General features: G+C 48.8%; 1 protein-coding gene across 1 annotated transcript in view; it reads right to left on the minus strand.

The window, feature by feature from the left end:
• Positions 1–578: 578 nt before the first annotated feature.
• GRIN2C (glutamate ionotropic receptor NMDA type subunit 2C) overlaps positions 579–23870 on the minus strand; it is a 46041-nt gene continuing 22749 nt past the window's right edge. Inside the window, exons 5-13 of the mRNA XM_024215216.2 lie at positions 22476–22687; positions 20675–20843; positions 16301–16454; positions 10942–11067; positions 8441–8670; positions 7032–7192; positions 5126–5313; positions 3772–4004; positions 579–2552 (exon numbers count right to left, since the gene is read on the minus strand). Coding sequence (XP_024070984.2) covers positions 981–2552; positions 3772–4004; positions 5126–5313; positions 7032–7192; positions 8441–8670; positions 10942–11067; positions 16301–16454; positions 20675–20843; positions 22476–22687 — 3045 coding nt within the window. The 3' untranslated portion in view covers positions 579–980. The remainder of the gene's footprint in view (positions 2553–3771; positions 4005–5125; positions 5314–7031; positions 7193–8440; positions 8671–10941; positions 11068–16300; positions 16455–20674; positions 20844–22475; positions 22688–23870) is intronic.

Here is a 23870-nt window from a genome sequence, read left to right on the forward strand (position 1 = left end):
CTGAAGTCAGTGGAGGTAGGTGCAGGCCCCAGGGCCCGGCTGGAGAGACTCAAGTGCAGGATTCTGGTCGGATCCTCAGCTTGTGTGCATGAGTAAATCAGTGTAAATCCACCGATTTCACTAGAACTCAGATGATTTGCACAAGCTGAGAATCTGACTCATTTACTTAACCAGTTGCAGGCCTTCCGGATGAAAAGGCGGCTCTCTGCATGTTAGATAGCAGTAGAAACCTTGGCAAAAATGACCCTGAGTTTGGTTCAGAATGATGGCAGAATTAGAGAAATAAGATTTAAAACGTCTCTTTAATGACCTGGGCATGGCCTTGTGAGTTCTCGCTTTAAGAAACCAAAATGTGAAGAAAACTATTGAAACTATCCTAAGAAATGTGGGTGTTCCTGTCCCTGGTGTGGTCCCCATTCATTAGCAGACCATTTCAAGCAGTGCAGCTTTAGAAGCCAGACAGTCACAGTTGGGGGGTGGGGAGCAGGGCTGGAAGATGTCCCCATTTTTTCACAGAGAGCAGAGCTGGGCATGCGCCCCCCAGTTAACTGGAACCAAAAATAAATGATTGACATTGTACTGGATACTTTATAGCTATAGCCACATATGACTGAGCATTTCAATTGGACAAGACACAACCAAGAGCATCGCACTGCCCATGTTAAGTCCCAGTGCCCAGCAATGGAAGACTTCAGAATTCACACATTAAAGTGCCTTCTACAGTTAGATTTGTGCCCCGTATCAAATAGCTGCTGCTTTATTATTTTTTTGGTCCGTCAGTAGCTGAGGAAATGGGAAAAGATCTTCCGGCTGGTGCCAAAGAGCAGGGGAAACTCATGGACTGATATTTTAGAGTCTCCCTTATGGGATCAATCCCCAAGAGTCCCACCTGAAGCGGTTATCTCCAGATGGTGTGTGACAGCAGTAACATGGATATAGGCTAAGTAACGATAGCCCTAACCCTGCCCCCCTCTGTACCGTCACACCTCGGACTCTAGGCTAGAGATTCGTCTCCAGGACCGGGCAGCGTAAGGACTGTTCATTCTCTGGGCTGCCAGGAGGTCCCTCCTCTCCGTATTGACCATCTGGAGGAAGGACGGCTCTGCTCTGCTTCGCTCGGTACAGTCTCTGTACATGCTGTCAAAGTACATGGTCCTCCGGCTGTCCTCTTGGACCAAGTAGTCCCTGCTCCTGGGTGCCCAGGGAGCCCGACTGACACAGCGCTGGCTGGTCCTGGAGTGTTCGCAGAGCGGGGGAGGCCCCTGGTAAAGCCGCCCCAAGTACATGGGCAGGTTCGTATAGGAGTTCATGTAGGCGTACTGTTTGTGCACCACGGTGGAGGAGGCCCGGTGCACACCGGTGGCGTTCTGCAGGCATGCCTCCCCGTAAGAGGGCAGCCTCACCGCCTGAGAGTGCAGGAGCCGCTGTCCTTTCCAAGGGAGCCTGGAGTTTGCCTCCACGCGTTTTCTGTTGCACATAGCACTGGGCCTGAGGGCTTCAGTGGGATAGTACATTGGTGTCTGCCTCAGCGCCACACCGGCTTTGGGGAAGAGATCTGGCACATCTCCTCGGGTGGAAGACTTGCCATCGTATCTCCGGATGCCTAGGGAATGGTGTTTCTCATTCTGCTCCCAGGCAGACCTCAGCAGGCTGGCTCTCCTGTTCGGCTTCTCCTTGCCCAGAAGAGGTAGCTCCACTGGTTCCGGTTCCTTGAACACAGTAACTAAGGGTCTGCAAGGCCTGTCGGCTTTTGAGAAGGAGCTGTACATGCAGTCGGGAGGCAAGAAAGGGCTCTTCTCGGAAGTGGAGAACAGCTTTGTCAGCTGGGCTGGGCCCCCATGTCCTCCTTCCCCATACACAAGGTGAACATTTGGTGGGAGCTTCTCCTTTTCCTCTCCCCTGGACACAGGGTGCTTGTGTTCTTTGTAGATGTCTGGGAGGGGAAGCTCCCTTTGAGTTTTCAGTGGTGAGAGGGGAGTGCTAAGATGGTTTCCCAGGGGCACGTGGCTCCCGAAATGGGATGGAGGCATGGTCCTCACCAGGAGGTGCGGAAAGCCATCCACGGTGGAACCTGGAAGAACTTTATCCCCAGAATAGCTTCCTCTAAACTTTAGGGGGTGAAGTATTGGAGGTTGCTCATTTACTGCCCTCCAGTTTTCATTAGCTGGCAGCCTAGAGTCCACAAAGGGCTGTTGGGGAGCAGAGATGGGTGATGGAACAGCCCTCTGGGCACAGTCCCGCCCAAGCTTCTCTGTTGCGGCCATATTGGAGGAGTAGGGTGGCCTGTTGGACACACTGGTGTTCTGGACAACAAGCTGAGGAGTTCTAAGGGAGAACGTGGTCTGGAGGTTTTCGCTCCGGTTCGTCCAGTTCTCGATGGTGCGCGTGGCATTCTCAAGGGAGCTCCCAACAGTGGCTGTTGACACCATGTCCTTGGCAGCCTGCAGCATCTTCAGCACGTTGGCTTGGGCAGAGTTAGCGGTGACATCGGGAGTGCGAACACGAACAGGGCTCTCCAGATTCTGGACTCCATTGAAACAGCTATAAATGCCCTGAAAAGCAGAGAGAGAGAAAGTGGCCAGAGCAACCCTGAGTGCAGGGGGCACAGGGTGGGAGGTGAAGAATGATAAATCAGTGCATCTTGGGTCCTTGGAAGGGATGAGCCAGGGCAATCCCTCATGTACAAGCTCCATGTTCATGCAGGATAAAGTGGATAAATACTACAGAACAATGATAAACACCCATAGTTGAGATGCAGAGCAGCCCAGGACTGGCCTGAGGTCACATTGCTGTGGGCCAGGAATATCGTCTACTGTGCAAAGATCTCTGTATTTCTTCCAAATACCCTGATTCCAAACATCTTCCCTTTTTAGAATAGTTTCCTCCCACTAGTGATCCACTGGACTCATCCCCAGAACAAGCACTTTGATCAGCAGTGAAACTTGAGGGCAGAACACCATCCATCCCCAGGCCTAGCCAACAAGCATGTCTCCACGATGTCTTCCTCCTGCCTAGAGAAACCCAGACCTTAGTCTTTCCCTCAGTTCTCTCACTCACTCACCAGCCTCGCTTTGAACAGCATCCCCATTAACTTTGGTTTCACACCAGATGAGGTGAGGGCTTGTTGGAGCACGAGCCATATACTAAACTCAAGGCATTTCACGTGCGATAAGCTATCTTGGCTTAGGAATGTGAAAGTGACAAGGTGAGGGACTGGCGCATCCATTCATTATTCATTTCCTTGGTGCGCTTTTAATTGGTGCTCGATTGTTTCATGTGAATTTAGGGCTGGGAAAAGGCTCCCACCAGAGAACCCCGCAGCCATTCAGACAAGAGGCTTGTTTTTATCCACAGAACACAGACACTGTGGGCAGCACAAGCTTCCTCCCTCCTGCCCCAGCAATGTGCCTCTGACTTGATCTGGAAGGACATCTCTAAGGGGGAGCGGACAGGCCCAGTCAGTCCTTGGGCCAGTTGTGAAAGTGGCTCTTTGATTCAGAATGTTATCCGCAAGGAGCAGAACCGAGCCCACATATCCCTCTCATGCAGCCACCAAAGAGCCAGCAGACGTTGGCAGCTTTTGGTTACTCATCAGGACCATATTCTGATCAGTAGCCTAGAGGCAAAATACTCAGCATCCCATTACCAGACACACCCACTCAGCCCTTGCTCCTGGTGACAAACTAGCCCCTCCTGAATAAATAAGCTCAATAAAGAGCGACTTGGGGGGAACATGGCCACGTAGAGGAAACGTGTGGGGAAGGCACTTACCCTGCTTATGGCCAGAAGGAAGTCAAGTTTGTGCGACTTGGGGACAGAGTGGCGCAGTTTCCAGTACACCAGGTGCTCCCAGGCAAAGACCAGCAGGCTCAACCCCATGGCCACCAACAGCATGTAGAAGACCCCGGCCATGTTGTCAATGTCTAGCTTGCTGCTCATCACCTCATTCTTCTCATTCTGGCAGATCCCCGACAGCCAGACGGTCTCCAGTTTCTGGGTTTCCCCTGGGAAACAATTACACACACAGGGACAGACTGAGATTCTAGCCAGGTGCATCCTGTGCCCCTGCAGCATGAGGCACCGACCCCCTCACTTCACAGTCTAACGTCTACGTTGTTTTAGGAGCAGAAAAGAAATCCACTGCGTCCCAGAAGTTATTAATAGAATTCTCCTCTAGTCAGCCTTCAGGATTTCTCCCCGGTTTGTGCCTTCACCGAACTCTCCTAGATTTGTACGTGTGATAGCCTTTTTCTGACTCCTTGATTTCTTCCCCTCCATAACCATACCCTTTTCTCCCCATAATTCTCTTCCTCTGTCCTGATCTGCCTCTTTCCCCCTCTCCTCCCCCCTTAGCTCTGTTACGTTTTTACTCCTGAACGTCCCGTTCCTCTCCCCCACATGCCTTTATACTTTGCACACAGATCACTTAAGGTCTCAAAGCTGCCAGGAGAGTTTTATTGCCTATTAGCGGGAAGAGAGAGATTGCAGAGAGAATAACGTCCAGGAGAGGCTGGGCCCGATTGAATGTTAACCACAAACAACCTGACAGAGAAGAACAGCTCTCTGAATACTTCTTGATGTTTCCCCTAATGCACAGCTCAGACCACAGACTGACTGCTTGACTACACAGAGTCCAGCCGGGGCTCCCTCAGGTACCAGGAGACCAAGAGATTCAAAGCTGCGTGCCATAGATGACTTCCATGTGGCAGGTGGAGGAGAAAGCTAGGGCCAGGATTCCCAGCTGGTATACATTTACACCAGCTGAGGATCTGGCCCCTAGATTACAGGGATGGAGCCCTAGATGTCTGGGTTAATTCGCAACGTAAGTGCTGGTTTTGATGGACTGTCTGATCCTCTTCCAGTTTTAATGGATAAATACATTTTTAAATAAAACAGCAGCATGTTTGTGCCAGAGAGAGAAAGGAAAGGAAAAGGGAAGAGCAAGCAAGTAAGGGAAGGTGAGAGATAGGAGAGCCACCTTTGTGCGTGTCTGATTCTTGGGTAACGCTGTTTCCCCAGCTTTGCAAGGAAAGAAGTGCAAGAAGGGAAGGGCTAGGCTAACACTGTCACCCAGTCAGAGGAGTGACACCGCTCCCCGGTGCTGAGCGGGGAAAGAAATACCCACCATCTCCCAGGAACTGCAGAAGGGCCAAGTCAATTGGCCTCTTCCACTTGGAATCCTTCTGCAGAGCAATGCCATAGCCGGTGGTAGCAAAGACCTTCCCGCTGCCAATGGTCACCAGCTTGCAGCCCTCGTCCTTGCCGGCCATGTAATTCAGCACAGCAGCATCGTAGATAAAGGCGTCCAGCTTCCTGGAACCAAACAGAGAGTTCAGGGCCAGGACAGCAACAGAGGAGATGGGAAAGGAGTGGCTGGGGAAGGGAAAGGGTGAGGAGATACCGGGAAGGGAGGAAACAGAGTATCCACAGGGGCTTTGGATTCAGCATCTCATCTCAGACAGCCGGGGAGGAAACTTGGACGCTTCCCTTTCTAAACAAGGAGGAGCTGCTAATGGTATTGAGGCTCAGCAGCTATATGGTCATCAAGCCCAGACTCAACTAGAGTTTTGGCTCCAAATGCCCCAAATGGGAGAAGGCTACCCCCAAAAAAAGGCTTTCCTCAGGCCAATATCATTTTAAAGGCAGTGACATATCTATAAAGATCACTTTGCACACCACTGAAAGGCAGCCACCTCTGAGGTAAAAGGTGGCAGCTGTTTAACATCACATAGCAACACTCACAACAATTAAGGACACAAAATGAAGGGAAAAAACCCTGTCCTCCATTGAAATTGAAGAGGTGATCTAGGGGATGTCTACACTGCAATCCAAGATATGACGGCAGTACGTGTAGACATACCCCCGCTAGCTTTGATCTGGCTAGTTTGAAGAACAATCATAATGAAGCTGTGGGAGTAAGGACGGCAGCATGGGCTACCTGCTAGAGTTACATACCCAGGGTCTAGGGAGGCTTGTACAGTCCATTCTGCCATGGCTTCACTGCTATTGTTATTCAAGGGAGATAGATCAAAGTTACCTTGGGTGTGTCTACATGTGCTGTAGTCACACCTCTGACTGCAGCGTAGGCATATCCTCAGGTCAACAGCCTGTAATCAGCAGAGGCCTGGTCTACACTAGAAAATTAGGTCAGTTTAACTAGGTTGGTCAGGGGTGTAAAAAAACCATACCCCTGAGCAACATAATTCATCTGACCAAAGTCCCTGTGTAGACAGCGCTAGGTCAATGGAAGAATTCTTCTGTCGACCTAGCTACTGCCTCTTGGGGAAGTGAATCACCTACACTGATGGGAGAACCCTGCATCTTGGCATAGGTGGTGTCTGCACTGAAGCACTAAAGTGGTGCAGCTGTGCCACTGTGTAGACAAGCCTGAGCTAAAATTTGGCAGCAGCAGGATACAGTTGTTAACACGCCTGTGCTCATGAGAAGTGCCATAGGCTCAGTAAGGACCACAAGCGGTCAGGACTTCAGTCTGCCCTCTCATCTGGAAGATGGTAGTGCCGGGAGGGAATATGTACTCAGGAGATACCCAGAGAGAGGGTGGATTTCTTACCTGATGCTCTCTGCAAGGACAATGTGTGTGTGTCTCTCTCACTCCCTAGCTTCCTACCCACTCATCCCCTTTGAAAGCTAAAGGCTATTGTGCAAGAGGATGAGGCATTCTTAAATTACTTGATTCACTATCGAAAACGCACACACACCAGGTGCCAGATGGAGATCTTGGGACATCTCCTTCTTTACTTCTATGGCGCTACATCCCCCTCACAGCAGTGGAGGACCTGGCCGTGTATGCTTGTGTTAGGTGGTGGGACCTCTTACCTGGAGTAGTCTCCTAAAGTCAGGCATGTTGATCTGACTTCATCTCCATCCCCCCACGTTTCTGATAACGTAAATACGGGATGACGGTCACTTCCTGCCCCACCCCAGGCATTTTGGGGGTAGAAGCCTACGCACGCTCCAGCTATGGAGGTACACTCCTGTTTCAGAAGAGTTGCTCTTAAAGGGAGACGTACCCCATTTTGAGGCTGGTCAGGGCATCTTCCACCGAGCGCTGGTTGTATTTCACCATGTGCGTGTGCATATCTGGATAGTTGCTCCGAATGTTCCTCTCCGTGCTGCCGTTGGGAACGGTGCCGAAGCGGAATGGGGGATACTGCTCCTGGGGCCGTTGGAACTAGAACAGCAATCACCACGAACAACAATCAATTGCCTGGTCCAACAAACAGGTCCAGCACTGCACTCCAGGCCTCCTCCTGGATTTTCTACTTAGCCCAGTGATAGACCCAGGCTCTGTTTTCACCCTCACCTTGAGCCCAGCTTCCACTCCATTTCTACCCCTTCTATCTATTCCCACCTTGTCACTGTCAACCTGTATCAGCACCAGCACCGGCTGAAAAGTGGGATGATGCTGCCACAAAAAGTTTCCCACTTTGTCAAAATTGGTTTGATTTGGCCAAGGTGGAACAAGTCCATGGGAGAGCTGGGAATCAAACCCAGGCCTCGTGACCCTTAGTCCCACAAACCCTAGCCATTGAGTGCAGGAACCCTATTTCCTGGCACTTGCCCCCCAAAGGCATTAGATTTATTAATAGGTGTTCCTAGCTGGAGGCCTGCCTGTGCTCTGTTAGCAAGAGCCTGGCTTAGTGGGGAGGAGAAAGGGACACACAGGAGAGCTACTGGGTCCACTTCTATCATAGCACACGAGCATCTCCTATTGACCTCTGTGGGCAATACTTGTATGCTGTGGTGGGAGAAGAGGGCCCACAAGTCAGGTTCTGCATTAGAACGTTGCTCCCCTCTCTCTGCTCTGCTCTTTGGTTTCAGTCTCTCTCTGCTGGTCACTCTGCTAGCTCTCCATCTTGGTTTCTCCCAGGTTACTTCTCTCAGCCTCTTTTTTGTTCCTTCCCCCTCCACCCCACACTCCGACCATTCAGCCTTCAAATCTGTTCAACCTTAGGCAAAAGGAGTTCTTGCTCCCTCAAGACTGTGATGCCATTAAACTTCTCATCTTCAACCCAACCACCATTGGAATAGTGCCCTAAACCCATCCATTCGCCTCGCCCTCTCAACGCACACTTATCCCACCATATTCTTCCTGTCCAGGATGTACACCGTGGGCTCCTAGTCCCGCTCTGCCCCGGAGAGGTGTCACGGCTGTCAGACTGAGGCACACACATTCAGAGTAAGCAGTAACCACGCTTAATGGATTCTACACATTGCTCCTATTGCTGGTATCCACCAGCAGTCCATGCTATGGAAGCCTGACTTGTTCAGAAGGCAAAGCAGGTCAGCTCTCTTCAGTCCTTACTTGATTAACCTAATATACCTACCCTACTCATTCTGTGTGTTCCATACCCAGCCATGGTTATGCCCCCATGCTTCCCCTCCCAAACTGTGGTTATTTTCTGCGAGCCCTCCTCACCTTCTTGTCACTCAGCCCAGAGACGGTGTCAATATATTGCTCCTGGATCATAAAGGCTGCCAGGTTAGCTGTGTAACTGGCCAGGAAGATCACTGCGAAGAAGGCCCAGATCAGCACCATGATCTTACTTGTGGTGCCTTTTGGATTCTCAATGGGCACCGAGTTATTAAAGACCAGGGCCCACAGCAGCCAGACAGATTTGCCAATGGTGAAGGAGGGCCCGCCGGACTCTGGGAGGAGAAAAGGAGAGAGGCTTTGGGTAGCTCAGAATGAACCTGGGCCTTTTGATAAACACAACACGGCTCTCCAACCTCAGGCATGCTGCTGCCCCAACTTATGTTTCCTGGAAAACAACTAGGGACGATTCCTCCTGGCTTTTAGCCTTGAGCTGGAGATAAATGAGATTTCCAGTTACGCTACTGCCTTTTTATACGTGTAACTCACCACCAAACAACGTGGGCCCAGGTTTGCTTTTGGGGAAAGTTTTTTTTTTCTTCCTTAATTCCTGCATTCACTGGTGGGTTCGGTATATGGAGAGAGGAAGTATTGCCTGAAGCCCAGACACCACAAACAGGGTAACACTTTCTGGGCCCACATCCTACCCCTAACATGGAGCAGGTAAGTCTGGCTGTGTTTCAGGGACCTTCAAATGACTGTCAGAGATTCCCTATTAATGTAAAGATCTACCTGCTTTGTTGAGTGGAGCCAATTAAAAGCTGGCTGTTCACCTAAAACTAAAATATCTCGGGGCCATGTCCCAACAAGCACCGGTTCTGTCTCAACAGGAGTCGGTCTGAACACTGAGCTTCTCCCAACATACACTGAGCATCTCAGCACGAGCCTGTCCCAACATCTGATCTGTTGTAGATATTGCTATAGCGCTAGTCCTTGCAGCATCCAGGCACTGAGTCTTATAGAAAACCTGGTAGAGATTCTTTGGTGCTTGTTTTGTTCCAAAGTCCTGGTGAGAAAGCGCGAGAGAGGAATCTTGCCAGGACAGAGTACGTGGCCTAGGCAGGTTCTGGCTGGGCTGTGAAGGAAATCTGCTAGACCCATTTCTGGTGAGGATCCAAGACTGGACTTCAGCACAGAGACATAGAGACCTACTACGCAGCAGCTTTTCTGACTTCACCTCCGGAAATAGCTGGATGGTTGCCTCTCTCTGCAGGAGAGAGTGGAATGGAAATGCGTTTTGCTGCCCCACCACCTCCCAACAACGTACCAAAAAATTAAAACTAGGGGGAAAGAAGGAGACAAAATGAGAAATGAGGCACGAGACTCGAGAACAAGCCAGCGCTCTCTGGTGAGAGGAATGGAGCAGCAGGGTTCCGGCTGGCCGAGTTCTGCTGGAGCCTTTGTTCATTTGGAAGATGAAAGCTAAAAATAGATTGTGTATTTTTACTGTGGGCTCAAGGCTATTCCCTCCTGGTAGATACCAGCTTCCTTCTGACACTCTCCTTTCCTCCCAGTGTCTAATCCCTGACTGAACGGCAAACCCTCCAAGGTTGACGCTGAGAAACTGTCCGGGATCTCTGAAACTAGAGCAGGGAGAGGGTTGGTCCTGGAGTGTTAGTGCACAGGGGAGTCATTGATGCTGCTTCAAGAAGCATTTTCATTATGCACCCGTCAGGATGGATGCGCTTTAATGAACATTCATCAAGGGCAAAGATGGCACCCTGGCCTGGGGCTGACAGCTCCTCAAAACAAATGTGAGAAAATCTCCCCAGCTAGCTCGGATGTGGGAGCTCTTAGCTAGAGCAGACAGCAAAGTAATAGGCTGATCGGTCCTGCTGGTGACAGCCACAGACAACAGGTCTGGAAGGAATTGGATTCACTAGATGGTCACCATGGACCCTTCTGGCCTTGGAATTTATGAATCTATCTCCACAATGGGCATTGGCAAAAATCCCATGTCAACTTGAAGTGGCCCGAGGAATCTCCAGCTGGCATCCTGTATTGCAGAGCAATGGGGGGGAAAGACAGAAGCGTGTGCACAGTTAGGGGGAGGGGTATTTTATGGCTTTTCAGTTTCCCATGTTGAGGTTGAAGTGGAAGACACTGGAGGTACCGTTTTGGTACCTGGTGCTAGGCAAAGAGACTCTCAGAGGCCCTGGCTGAGGAAAGGAAGACTCCCTCCCCCAATAACAGAGGCTGGGGAGTGGATGAGGCCCAGCTCATGGAGGCTGGGGTCTGCTTTGCAAAGGCTGAAGCTCTGCTGAAAGAGGCTGGGAATCAGCTCCTTCCCCCCCGCCCCCCTCCGCACCGTAACCCACGGATGTGGCTGAAAACATGACCCTGGGATGAGCCAATGCTTCCCCAGGACGTGAGGGGCTGTAAGAACCCATGGAATTATTATGGTGCCTTCCCACTCATAAAGCAGAGCTCACAGACTGCAGCTGCCTGCATTACGTGTGTGTGGGGTGGGGAGGGGCAGGGTGCTTGTGACAAAGGGCACCGTCCCATTGCGCAACATTTGCTCGTGGTTCCTTTAAGCAACTTACTTTTGCCGCTGGTTAGATTCTGGTTGTAGCCGACGGGGCTGAAATATTCGAACATGAAGACGGTGATGGCGACCACAGTGAGACACATCACAAACATCATCACCCACACCGCCGGGCTGTAGGGCTCTGCAAGGCAAGAGGGAGGCAGTCAACTCCAGTTGTGCTGCATCTGGTCCCATGCGTGTGTCACTATAGGCGACTGGACCCTCCCACCGAGTAATACAGCAGGACCCAAACCTAGAGGCTCAGGGAAAATCCCCCTAAAGCATCACACAGGATCATGTGACCCTATAGAGACAGATATACCCTTCTCAGCAGAATACATTTGTGGTGATCCTATTAGTGCCCTTGGATCTAAAGGGCATCAGGATTACACTGAAAGATGACCGATAGCTCCTGGGTGTCCTCATCTACAGACTGAGCACACGCTAAATACTCCTGTCTTGCTATTTATTAAGTAACTCAGAGTGGGAGAAAGAGGGAAGTAAAAGGGAGAGTCTCCCTCACAAAAAGAGCTAAATTCAGACCTGATGTAAGCAGGTTGAGAAATTAGCCAAGGGCAGCTGGGAGAGAGAGAAACCAGCCGTGTAAAACCGTCATGAAAATTTACCAGCCCAGGCATAAAATCTACTCACCTGCCCTGATCATAACATAGTGACAGAGGAAAAACGAATGAGACATTACTCACTTGTCAGAAAGTTTTCAAGTAGCACAGGTGAACAGGTGTATGTTTATTAGTAGTAGTATTGTTAAAGCCCTACTTCATTTGCGATATTGTGGATCCCGCAATATTAGGCTTCCGCTGCAATTTGACAGTGAGAACCCAGGGCAGAAAATCGTGGAAACGTATTTGCGGTAATAAGGTCCATTATTACTTTTCCGTGATTTTCCATGGCTTCTCCCAACTGAGCTGCAATTTTTGGACAATCATCCTGTGATTCAAGTAGGGCCTTAAGTATTGTTTATTATTTGTATTACTATAGGACGTAGGAGCCCTACTCAAGGACCAGGGTCCCATTGTGCTAGGTGCTGTACAAAGACAGAACAAAAGGAGTTCACAATCTAAGATTAATCTGAGTGGCATAGAATCTTGCAAGGCTGAGTTTAGAACTGAGTGAACACTGCAAACATCTGTCCATGAATATTTGTTTGAATGCATCATTTATTCAAGAGACAGTGTTCACATCCTGTGTGTGTTCATTTTCTCATCAGTGAATGAGCTTCCAGGCAAGAACATTTGTGGAAACAAGACATTTTAAGTGGATATTGCAGAACATTAGTGAAAAGTGAATTTTTAAGTTGTAATCACGAGTATTCACTCCAAAAACCTGATCCTAAGAGTTACTTTAGTCCAGTCAGGGAACAGAAACATGCCATGTAACCCACGTGTCCAATCCAAACAGCTCAGGAAGCCAATACTTGGGAGGAATTGCTCTCACACCAGCTGCAGATTGAGAATGCTGATTTTTCTGGAATTTACTCATTGTCTAGAATTCTTTCCTGAATAATTTCTGCAAATAACAATCTCATGGCTGAAAAATTCACCAACCGAAAAAAGGACAAAATACATCAGATACGTTATTAAATGTACTGAGCCAGGGCAGAGATTTAGAGAGAGAGGGAGAGAATGGGATGTGGAGAAAGAACAAGGCAAACACAAAAGAAGAGGAGACGCTAAGAGAGGGACAGAGACATCAAGAAGGCAGGAAGAGGTGTGAACAGAAAGAGGCACTCAAGGCAGAGAGAGACCAAGCGGAAGAGACAGTGGCAGTTGCTGGGTGACAGCAGCAGACACCCAGAGTGATAGAGCTCTGTCGTTAAAGGGCAGGCTGAAGGATGGGATTAATTCAGGCCCTCAAAATACAGCAGCAGAGGCCCATTTGTCAGCATGTCCTTCCCTGTCAGGGAGGAGAAAAACTTTATCTGATGGCATCAGATGCATTTCATTAGCATGTGGAGGGAGCTGGGCGGGGGGGGGGGGGGGGGGGGGGAGAGGAGGAACCTTTGACCCTGGCTTCCCCTGGGCTTAGCTTTCCTACACACGTTTGCTGGTGAGATGACTGTGCAGTAGGAAGAGAAGGCCCAGATCTGAAGACTGCAGAGAGTTAAAGTCCAGGGGCCTGATTCTTCAAGTAACTGAAATCAGAGAGGGTGACTCGGCTGGAGTTAGGGGACAGCAACACTTTTCTGGAGGGGGGGCGGAGCCAGGGGGGCTTGCTGCCCCTCTGTCTCCATAAGCTCACTCCAGTGTCCTGGCACTGAGCTTATCTGTCCTCCAGTGAAGGTGGTGACATTGGCTCCCTCTGGAGCAGATACACTCTACTATGCAGTGCCAGGGAGCCTGTATATTTCTCCTGCAATCCCACAGCACAGGAGACAGGAAGCTCTGGGGAGGAGGAGACACTCATAGCCTCTGGCAGCAGCACGTCTTTGACTTGACAGCGCACAGTTTAAAGAGGCCTTCAAAGCATATACAGGCTTATGCCAACATGTGTGCAAACATACAGAACAAGGACAAGCTCAGACATATGCACAAACATAAGCAGGCATACTCGGACACTGTGCTACACATGCCCTTTCGTAGACATTCTGCATACACACACCGACATGCAAGCTTGTACATATACACAAACATACATGTACACTTATGCAGCCAATGATCCACATGTTCACACACCCACACTTTCCTAAGAGCAGGTACTCACATACAAAAAGGTGCATATGTACACACACACAAAGCAAATATACCCTCAGCAACATGAAGACATGAATTCTTTGTCACGCACACTCAAATACATCACCACAGACGTACACACACACTCATCTGCATGTCACATACACGTACTGAACACAAACACAGATGTAGAATCATAGAAATGTAGGGCTGGAAGGGACCTCCAGAGGTCATCTATGCAAACCACCTGTGCTGAGGCAGGATTAAGTAAACCTAGACCATCGTTGACAGGTGTTTGTCTAACCTGTTCTTAAAAACCTCAAATGACAGGAATTCCACAACGTCCCTAGGTAACCTGTTCCAGTATTTAACTATCTTTATAGTTAGAAAGATTTTGCTAATATCCAACTTAAATCTCCCTTGCTGCAAACTAAGCCGATTACTTTTTGACCTGCCCTCCGAGGACTTGGAGAAAAAATTGATCACTGTCCTCTTTATAACATCCCTTAACATATTTGAAGACTATCATCAGGTCCCCCCTCCACCTTCTCTTCTCAAGACTAAGAATTGGGCATGTTTTCAACCTTTCCTAATAGGTCATGTTTTCTACAACTTTATCATTCTTGCTGCTCTTCTCTGGAATCCAATTTGTTTGCATCTTTCTTAAAGTGTGGTGCCCAAGACTGGACACAGTACTCCAGCTGAGGCCTCACTAGTGCCGAGTATAACAGAACTATTACCTCCCATGTCTTTTGTACAACATTCCCAGTAATACACCCCAGAACGACATTTGCCTTTTTCCAGCTGCATCACACTGTTGACTCTCATTCCATTTGTGATCTACTATAACCCCTAGATCCCTTTCTACAGTACTGCTGGCTAGCCAGTTATTCACATGTGAAACACATGTGCACATACATGCACATATAGGGACAGACTCACACAACATGAACTGCAAACACACTCATCCTCACATAAACACAAACATGCAACATGCACTGCTAATCAAATTCACACACACTCACATACAGCATTAAACATCCATCCACACACAAACTTTTGTCTTATTTAAACTTACAGGTTATTTTTCTGGAAAGCACTTCAAAATCATCTTAGTTGTTTTTTTTTTAACTGTAATTACAAAATTCAAGTGCAGAAGAGGCAAGAACTGGATTTGTGGAATGAACCTCCCCAAGAACATGCTCAGCCTGGCCTCCACCTAACAAGTCCCTGATTCAGTTTAATAAAATAACTATTGCATACAAGCTCAGCCACTTGCTTAGAGCAAGAAAGGAATTCAGTCTTGGGGCCTGTCCAGACCTTGGCCTGTAATGACATCACCAGCAGGGAGACTGATCAGTGCCAATTTGTGGAGGTGACTTTTGTGACATGGACCCTTATACCCTGGGAGCTTGTCTGAGACTCACCAATTCATTTCACAAAGGCCAGTGAAAACCACCAGCAGTGTTGGGCTTTGACTTCCACTGATCTGGCCCATAGTTAAACCAGTGGTAAAAGTCTCTATAGCAGTTTAGCCCTTAAACTACCCTGCTCCATTTTAATCACTGGTTCATTGGACTTCAAAGTTTCCTGGTCTTGCGATCAGTGTCCCATCTACAAGCCCCTATAACACAGGCTAGAACACCAGTATTAAACTCCAGACAGTCTCCCCCAGGTTCCAGGAGGAGCCTAGAGGGACACAGAGAAGAAGGCCCATGGGATACAGGAAATGAGCACAACCCGTCAGAATCTGGAGAAGTGGAATCTAAGCTTGCATTTTGACACTGACTGAAAGTGATGCTCTCAATCAATGCATGGGCAAGCAGTGACTTTGTATGCAGAGGACACTCTTGGCTTTGCCAAGATAAAATGAATTGCATCTCATAAGTTAACTCTTTCATTGCTGATCCTACACAGAAAATGCAACACAGCCAATGTCCTATCAAAATCATGGGATGTTAAGTTCATCTGGCAGCTGTCAAGGAGCTCAGCCACCAAAAAAAGTTTGGGAAGCTATTCCTATGCATGGGTAGTAATGACAGTTCTTTGCGCTTTCATAGCACCTTTGATCAGAAGAACGCCAAGTGCCCCATCAGACAATTAGTTCAGCCTCCCCAGGCCCCTGTGGTGTGGTGCTATTATAGTCATTTTACAAAATGGGGAAACTGAGGCAGAGAGCTTGAGTAACTTGCCCAAGATCACACAGCAAGTCTGTGGCGTAGCCAGGAATAGAATCCACAAGTCCAGAATGCCCCCAATCCCCTTACCTAGCAAGAGACAGGTTAGAATGGAAGTACCCCGACATGACGGGGAGGGGAGTTGAGCCCAGACAGGAATATCAGCCCTTTGATGGCATCAGCAGTAAGTCTCGTCCCAGAGAAATCAAGCACCTCTCTGGCTCAGCCTTGCTTCTGGGTACTCCTCACCATCTGAATCCACATGCCAGGCACATTCCTTGGTACCAAAATGGCCCACAGCCACCACATTTACACAGAGCGTAGTCTAGGCTCCCCATGGCCTCACCAAGCCCAGACCCACTGAGATTCACCCGAGACTCCAGAGCTGGGCCTGCCTTAACCCTCCATTTTTACTCTATGCTTTTCCCCTCCTCGAACGCACCGTGCTCACCCGCAGCTCCACGCATAGAACAAGCATCCACCCTGGCACCAGGCTGGCTCTGCTCACCTAGGAAGGCAGAAGGCGAGACTGTCCCATTGCTTCTAGCCACCATGACACTAATGCCGGTCTCCACAAAGGGCACAGAGAAGTCCACAATCTCAGACCGCTCCTCGTTGATGGTGAGGGACCCTATGGCCATGTCCGCTCGCTGGTAGTACACCTGGAGGACGACAAAGGAAGCAGCCAGGTGAGTCTGGAGCTACGCGAGCGAAACCGCACGCCAGCAATTCACAGGGGACCCAGCTCCAGCATGGCTAACCATCAGTCTCAGTCTAATCCCACCTCCCTTTGCTAGCTGAGTGGCAGAGAGACTGGCCCCAAGGTGACCCACTCCCCCTTTCCCCATCCCAGCTTCAGAGACTGGCTGCACAGGAAAGATGCCTCCCTTCCCAATTGGTTCTCCCCTAAGAAGCTCAGGGCCTGATGCTCAGTGACCCCACATCCCTTTGACTCCATTCTGGCAACACAAAGAGGGTGGATACGGCCCCCACAGGGCCACCCTGGCTGTTGCAGAACTGGGATAAAGGCCCTAGGCCAGCCTTGCTACCATTCCCAGACGTTGGGGGCATGGTTATAGCGCACTGCACAACAGCTCTCCTCTGCTGCCGGGAGTCCCAAAGGGATGCACAGCATAAGAGTTAGAGTAGCCAATGGTACCACAGGGCAGCAAGGCCCCTGCACAAGCTACCTTTGCCCCTCCCTAGCCCTTAGCACAGGAATGGAGCAACAGACTCAGGTCCTTGACCTCTAGGTCAGACTCACACTCCCCAACTACCTCCTTCCTTCCTTACCACTCACTGGATTCCTGCCTTGCTACACACTGGGCCGAGCCCTGGTCCACTGCAGTCAGTGAAAGTCTGGACTGAATGTACATAGGGACCCCTGACCCCAGATAAATTACTAGAGCTGGTCAAAAACTGGAATTTCTGTTTTGCAGGAAATCTCAAACATTTAAAAAAAATTAATTTGTTCCAAATCAGAGTGACTAAATATTTTTGAAACGTCCCATGAAGCAGAAATTTTGAAGTTTTGCTTTAAACTTAAAATTAAGAACATAAGAATGGCCATACTGGGTCAGACCAATGGTCCATCTAACCCTGTATCCTGTCTTCCAACCGTGGCTGGTGCCAGATGCTTCAGAGGGAACGAACAGAACATGGCAATTATCAAGTGATCCATCCCCAGTTGTCCAGTCCCAGCTTTTGGGAGTCAGAAGTTTAGGGACACCCAGAGTATGGGATTGCATCCCTGATCATCTGGTCTAATAGCCATTGATGGACCTATCCTCCATGAATTTATCTAATTCTTTTTTTAACCCAGTTATATTTTTGGCCTTCACAATATCCCCTGGCAATGAGTTCCACAGGTTGACTGGGCGTTGTGTGAAGAAGTACTTCCTTACGTTTATTTTAAACCTACTGACTATTAATTTCATTGGGTGACCCCTGGTTCTTGTGTTATGTGAAGGAGTCAATAACACTTTCTTATTCACTTTCTCCACACCAGTCCTGATTTTATAGCCCTCTATCATATCCCCCCTTGGTTGTCTCTTTTCTAAGCTGAGCAGTCCCAGTCTTTTTCCATCTGGGGAAAGATTAAGCTGTTCCAGACCCTTAATCATGTTCCAATTCTAATATATCTTTTTGAGATGGTGCAACCAGAACTGCACACGGTATTCAAGGTGTGGGTGTACTCTGGATTTATATAGTGGCACTATGATATTTGTCTTATTTTCTATCCCTTAATAGTTCCTAACATTGTTAGCTTTTTTGTCTGCCGTTATACATTGAGCAGATGTTTTCACAGAACTATCCACAATGACTTAAGCTCTCTGAGTGGCAACACTTAATTTAGACCCCATCATTTTGTATTACATTTTCAACATTTATTTTGTTTGTGCTTTTCCATTACTTTTATTATTTTGACCTTACGTCGGGACATGTCATATTATGCACTACTATGCCTGACATGTCCCGACATATTGTCAAAATAATAAAAGAAATGGAAAAACAAGCAAACAAAATACATTTTGAAATGCAATTTTAGCTTTGACATAACATTTAGAAATTTTTCCTAAACAAAATTCATGGAAGTTGACATGATTTTGCAAAAAAATTTCCATTTTGTGAAAACAGCATTTTCCAACAAAACTATTTAGACAAAAAATTTCCCAAACAGCTCTTTCAGATAACACCTTTCTGGGAGAAAGGGAGCTTATTTCCTGCTAATGCAAAAGTATCCACTAAAATAAACAAAAAATACATGAAAATAACACTGCTCTGGAAATTAATAAGAACACAACATCAATGACTCATGGCTGCAATGCTATACAATTAGGCAGCCTCAATATACTGACCACCACCTCAGAGCTCCTCTTGCTTTCTCACTGCACCAGAAAAAAGATAGACCATATGCATCAGCATGCTCTGGCTGCTTGGTGCTGCTTCAGTGAAACTTATCAGCTTAAATCTATTTTAGCCAGGTTTACAACTACTTGGCCTTGCTGATCAATGCAAAACAGCTTGAGCATACCAGGGAATCGGGCCCAATAAATGTAAATAGTACACACATATACTATGTTAAAGAAAGTTAAGGTTGCAAAATCAAGCACTTAAAAGTTAGGAAATGCCAGAGTTAAGGATACCTGTGCAACCTTAATTTTGCCCCCTTGTGCATATGCATTATGATACTGTGCTTGATTATGTGATCCTATCCTATTTTCCCACAAAACTCCTGCCTCAGTCAGTGAAAAGGTAGTTATTCAATATGTCTTTTTACCCTCATTCAACGTGTGGCCCCAGGCACACCATCCAAACTCCATACGGAATACAAAATTATTAAATGTCCTCCTGGGCATGACTATGATATTCTCACCATAGTACCCGAGTGCTTCACAAACATTAATAAATGTATCTTCACCACACCCAGGAAATTAGGTGTTGGTGGTGGTCCCCATTTTACAACTGGGAAATGGAGGCACAAAGACATCAAGGCCAAAATTGTCAACAGTGCCCACTAATTTTGGGTGGCCACGATAAGACATCTAGGGCCTGGTTTTTCAGTGCTCAGCGTTTTTATAGCAATTTGTATATTCACAGCACAGCTTCAATCTATTTCAGCTGCAGTTGTGATTGCTCAGCACTTCTGCAAATCTGATTCCAGGCGGCCTGCCGGGCACCCAGAAAATCATGAACGTACAATGACCAACTATGAACATTTTGGTTTCAGTGGCTTGCCCAGCATCAGAGAGGCAGGGACAAAATCCAGTTCTCCAGCCAGTATTCAACTGCTTTAACCATGAGACCAGCCTTTCTCTTCCTTCAGTTCCCTGCCTCATTCACTACACACCTTCCAATGTCTGCAACAAACACAGCAGAGGTTCTACCGACAACAGCCTCGTTCACTACATAGCCTGTCTCCTTTTTCCCTCCCACTCTTCTCCTATCCAACCTCCTGCACCCCACATTGCCTGCCCCCATCCCATGCTGCTATGCATTCCCCTACATTGACTCCTGCCCCCCACCCCATATCACCCTGGCTCCTACCCCTCCTCTGATCCTACTCCTCCATTGTCCCCCCCCACCCCTCTGCATTCCCTTCAGGTACATCCTCCCCCACACTGCCTGGGAACTACCAGGGGAGCACTGAAAGCACATGCAGAGAGTCTCCTTACTCTCACTTCCGGTGCTTGGCACCACAGTGGCCTCTGGCAGATGGGAGGAGCAATTGCAGGAAATGGAGCCCCAGGTTGGAACATGCTCAGTACAGATGGAATCTTTGGAGAATTTAGCTGCCAAACGAACAGGTCTCTCGTGAGCATGTGCTAACTGAGATATTTTTTTTGAGGCTGATAACCTGGACCAATTTGGGTACATTTTTATGGGAACAGCACAAGGCATATCACTGATGCTAGGGCAAATGTCTTGCTCCAAAGCACGCAGGCACTAGCGCTTCAATGATAGTATGAATTTTTTAAACTTGGACAAAACAATGTACTTTTCCCTAATCTCAACCATTTTAGCTAAAATTTCCCCCAAAACATTCAGCATAAGGCAGACACCCAAATTTCAGCCCACACAGTTAAAGTTTGGAAAAGTTATAAACAACTGAAAACAATAATAATGCAAAATGTTAGGCTGTTAGGCAGTACTCCCAGCTTTGCCAACAATTACAGCCCCAGCATCATCCATGTCATATTGTGCCTTACCCAAGCATGGCCAAGGATCAGAAACTGACTCCAAACACTGAAATTCTGACCCAACTCAAATGGGAGACTCCTAGTTCAGATCATTGCTGCAAGCATTTTGGTAAACTGATTGCAGGCATGGCCCTCCTTGAGGAAAGGTGCATTGTGGGAATGGGTCACACCTGTCCCCCTACCTCGCCAATCATGCCATTCCAGATGCCACGCACTATCTTCCCATGTTTTCCATTGGTTACCAGGTAGAGGTCGTAGGAGAACTTCACTGCCTTGGCCAGCTTCTTCAGGATATCAATGCAGAAGCCCTTGCAGCAGAGTTTGGTGTAGGGGTCCACAGGTCCATCCCCACTGGAACCAGGACATTAAAAATAAAAACCAACACAGACATCGGTCACTTCCTTCAGAGGATCTCCATGGTAATGCCAAGGCCATTCCACCACCTATGCCACCTCATGCAGCATTGCTGATATACCACTGTAGGCAAATGCAGGGCCTGACTAGTCCACAGAGTGCTCAGGAAGCAGCACTAGGGTTGCTGAGCCTGATTCTCACAGCCCTGCATGTTGGGTCATCATTCATGTCCATGCAAAGCGAGTGTAAAATGCTACCATGCCAGAATTCTCCCCTCACATGCCACCAACCATGATGTTTCAAATGCACTTTTCACAAGAGCAAAATCTCAATATAAGCAGCTTGATTCTCTGCTGCCCTGCCCCTCATGTAGAGGTTAAAACTGATGCAAAGTAAGTGCAATATGCTACTGGTCTGATCTGACTTGGTAGCATTTTACACCCACTCTAGACTCAACTTTGCATTGGTGTATGTGACTGCACAAGGGGCAGGGTGTTGGGGAATTAGACCCAATGTACGGTTAGGCAGTGAGGAATCAGGACCACAAACCAAGTCCAAATTACAAAGAAAGAGGTGGCCTTGCCAGTCAGCTGGAAGAATAACTTCCCAGGGGGCTAAGAGGGTAGCTGCAGAATACCTGTTGCTCCCCTGGGAAAGGAGCACGTCTCTCCACATGGGGGTGAGGGAAGCTTCTGAGTAACATCTGTGATCCCTTGTGTGGGGAAACATAGCTGCAGAATAGTCCCCTTACCCCTCGATTCCCAATGGGAGGAGGGCGTATCCTTTCACTTGAGGAAGGAAGGAAGGAGGGAGGGAGAGAGGGAACTGTGGAAATGGGAGGGCAACAGGGGGGGCTGCTCCAGCCGGGAAGTGAGAGAGGCGCTCCAACAGGCTGTCTGACACAACCTTGATCAGAGAGTTGCGGAGGTCAGCCATAGGCAAGTGATTAATGAGCATGCACAGGCCTGCCTGGCTATGTCCCTCCGGGGGCACTTTCCAGGCCAATCTCCATGGCCACCTTTTCAGAAGGCTCTCTCGGGGGAGTCTGGGCCGTAGCTCTGGATCTATTGGCTGGCTCTCCACACACACAGCCCTGGAACTGTAATTGATGGGCCAGGGCAGCAGCCAGTCTGGTGGGAAAACACAGCATTTATAGACACTGAACTGATGCCCCAGAGTCTGCTCCAGGGGCTTCTCACAGTGTCAGAACTAAAGTCTAGCGTGAGCCAGAGGCTCCCAGCTCTGACAATCGGGACTGGACTGCAGCCCAGTTCTACGCAGCATCTCCCAGCTGTGAGCATCAGGCCTGAAGTCAGAGCTATTACAGCCAGCATAAGAAATCCTGCCTAAAATTCCTGTACCGAATCCTGGCACCACATTAAACCCACACCAGCCACATTCCTGTTTGCAAACACTCAGAAAGCACTACCCGAGCAGAAAGCACCATTTTATAGTGAGGTTGCTCCTTTCTTGGGCAGGGCTTGGAACACCTGACGCTCCCTTCTACCGGCCTTGTGAGAAGCAGAGCACGGGCATGTCTAACCCTGCTCCAGCACACCTAGGGCAGCTGAAGATGAGGGCTGCAGCATGGCATGACACCTCCAGCAGCCCATCTGCGTGCCTGCTTACCTGTCGGTGTAGTTGGTTTGCTTCCGGCAGGGGACGGTGTTGCGCACACAGACGCCAGAGGCCGGGTCCGTGTTCTCCACGATCACAAAGGGCCTCTCTTCGAGGGTGGCCACGGTGAGGTGGCGATTGTCCGACACGGGCTGCAGGAAGGAGCCATAGCGGGGCCACACTGGGTACTTCATGTGGATGATCCCCTTCTCCCATTTCCCCACCTGCCCAAGATCGGAGAACAGTGTTACTGTCCACACAACAGGGGAAATGCCCGCGACTGCCTGGCAATGGTGCACATGAGGTTATTCCTGGGGAGGAGGGTCAATGCAGGCCCTTGGCTTCCCACAATCACCACCTTCGCAGCACTGCTGTTCAACTAGAGGAAGAGACAGCACGTCGGGGAAGTTACAGGTGGGTCTGGATATCGGGGCAGCCTGGCCCTGAATGGACAATAGAGCTCTGATAGGCAAACAGCACATAACAAATGACCCATTTTGCCTCTCCCTCTGCCTGTGAACAGATCCAGACCCCCTTGTATCGATCCGCTATTACAAACCAGTCAGTTGCTTCACTCACCACCTTTGGGGCGGGATGCAGCACACAGCAACACCACATCCAATTATCCTGCAGCTTTACTTTAGGAAGGCTGAATGTAATTAGCTACATTCCGTCAGCATCTCAAAGTTAATTCCCCGGCTCTTGCAAAAAGATCTGTGGGATCTTTAGTGAGCATTAGTGGTTCTTTGTTATACAGCTCATACCAAAAACGGCATGTTCCCCGCTCAAAACCATTCTGGGGCAGTGGCTTAGAGGGAAGAGCATCCCTCCTAAATCACTAAAGCCACTTACTGCAGCCTCTCGGTTTTCTTAAGTTGCTCCATTTCCAGCTCTGACCCTGATCATTCCCTGAGAGCTCACCATGCCACCTTGGGCTGGGCTGTCGTCGGGTTTGCCTGAAGGCTGCTTCCTACCTTGGTGCTTTTCACCCTCTCAGAAGAAAGCAGCCTGTCTAAAAGAATATCAGACCCAGGTGCAAACACACTCCTGCGCGTCCAACCCCTGAATGCTGGGAACAGAACTCTCAATACTAATCACATCAAATGCTAGCCTGATTTTAAACACTGCAGTTCAGAGTGAGAATCCCCCAGTATCCCAGCTGGTGTGAAATAAAACTTCACATAGCAGCAGCAGGACTCGGGGTGGGTCTGGGAGGCCTATAAGGGGAGTTGTCAGTGGTATTTAATGGGAGCAACCAGAGAATGGGGATGTCAGGCTGCAGAAGCAGAACTGGGAGTAGTTCTAGAGAGTGCGATGGAGTCTGTGTAAGGAGCAGCACCAGGGGGCTCGACGGAGAGAATAGAAGGGGTTCTCTAACAGGAGTATGGGGAGTCTCTAAAGGGGTGG

This window comes from Terrapene carolina, unplaced genomic scaffold (genome assembly GCF_002925995.2).
Source record: "Terrapene carolina triunguis isolate 2854851 unplaced genomic scaffold, T_m_triunguis-2.0 Scaffold192, whole genome shotgun sequence".
NCBI classification, from domain to species: domain Eukaryota; kingdom Metazoa; phylum Chordata; order Testudines; family Emydidae; genus Terrapene; species Terrapene triunguis.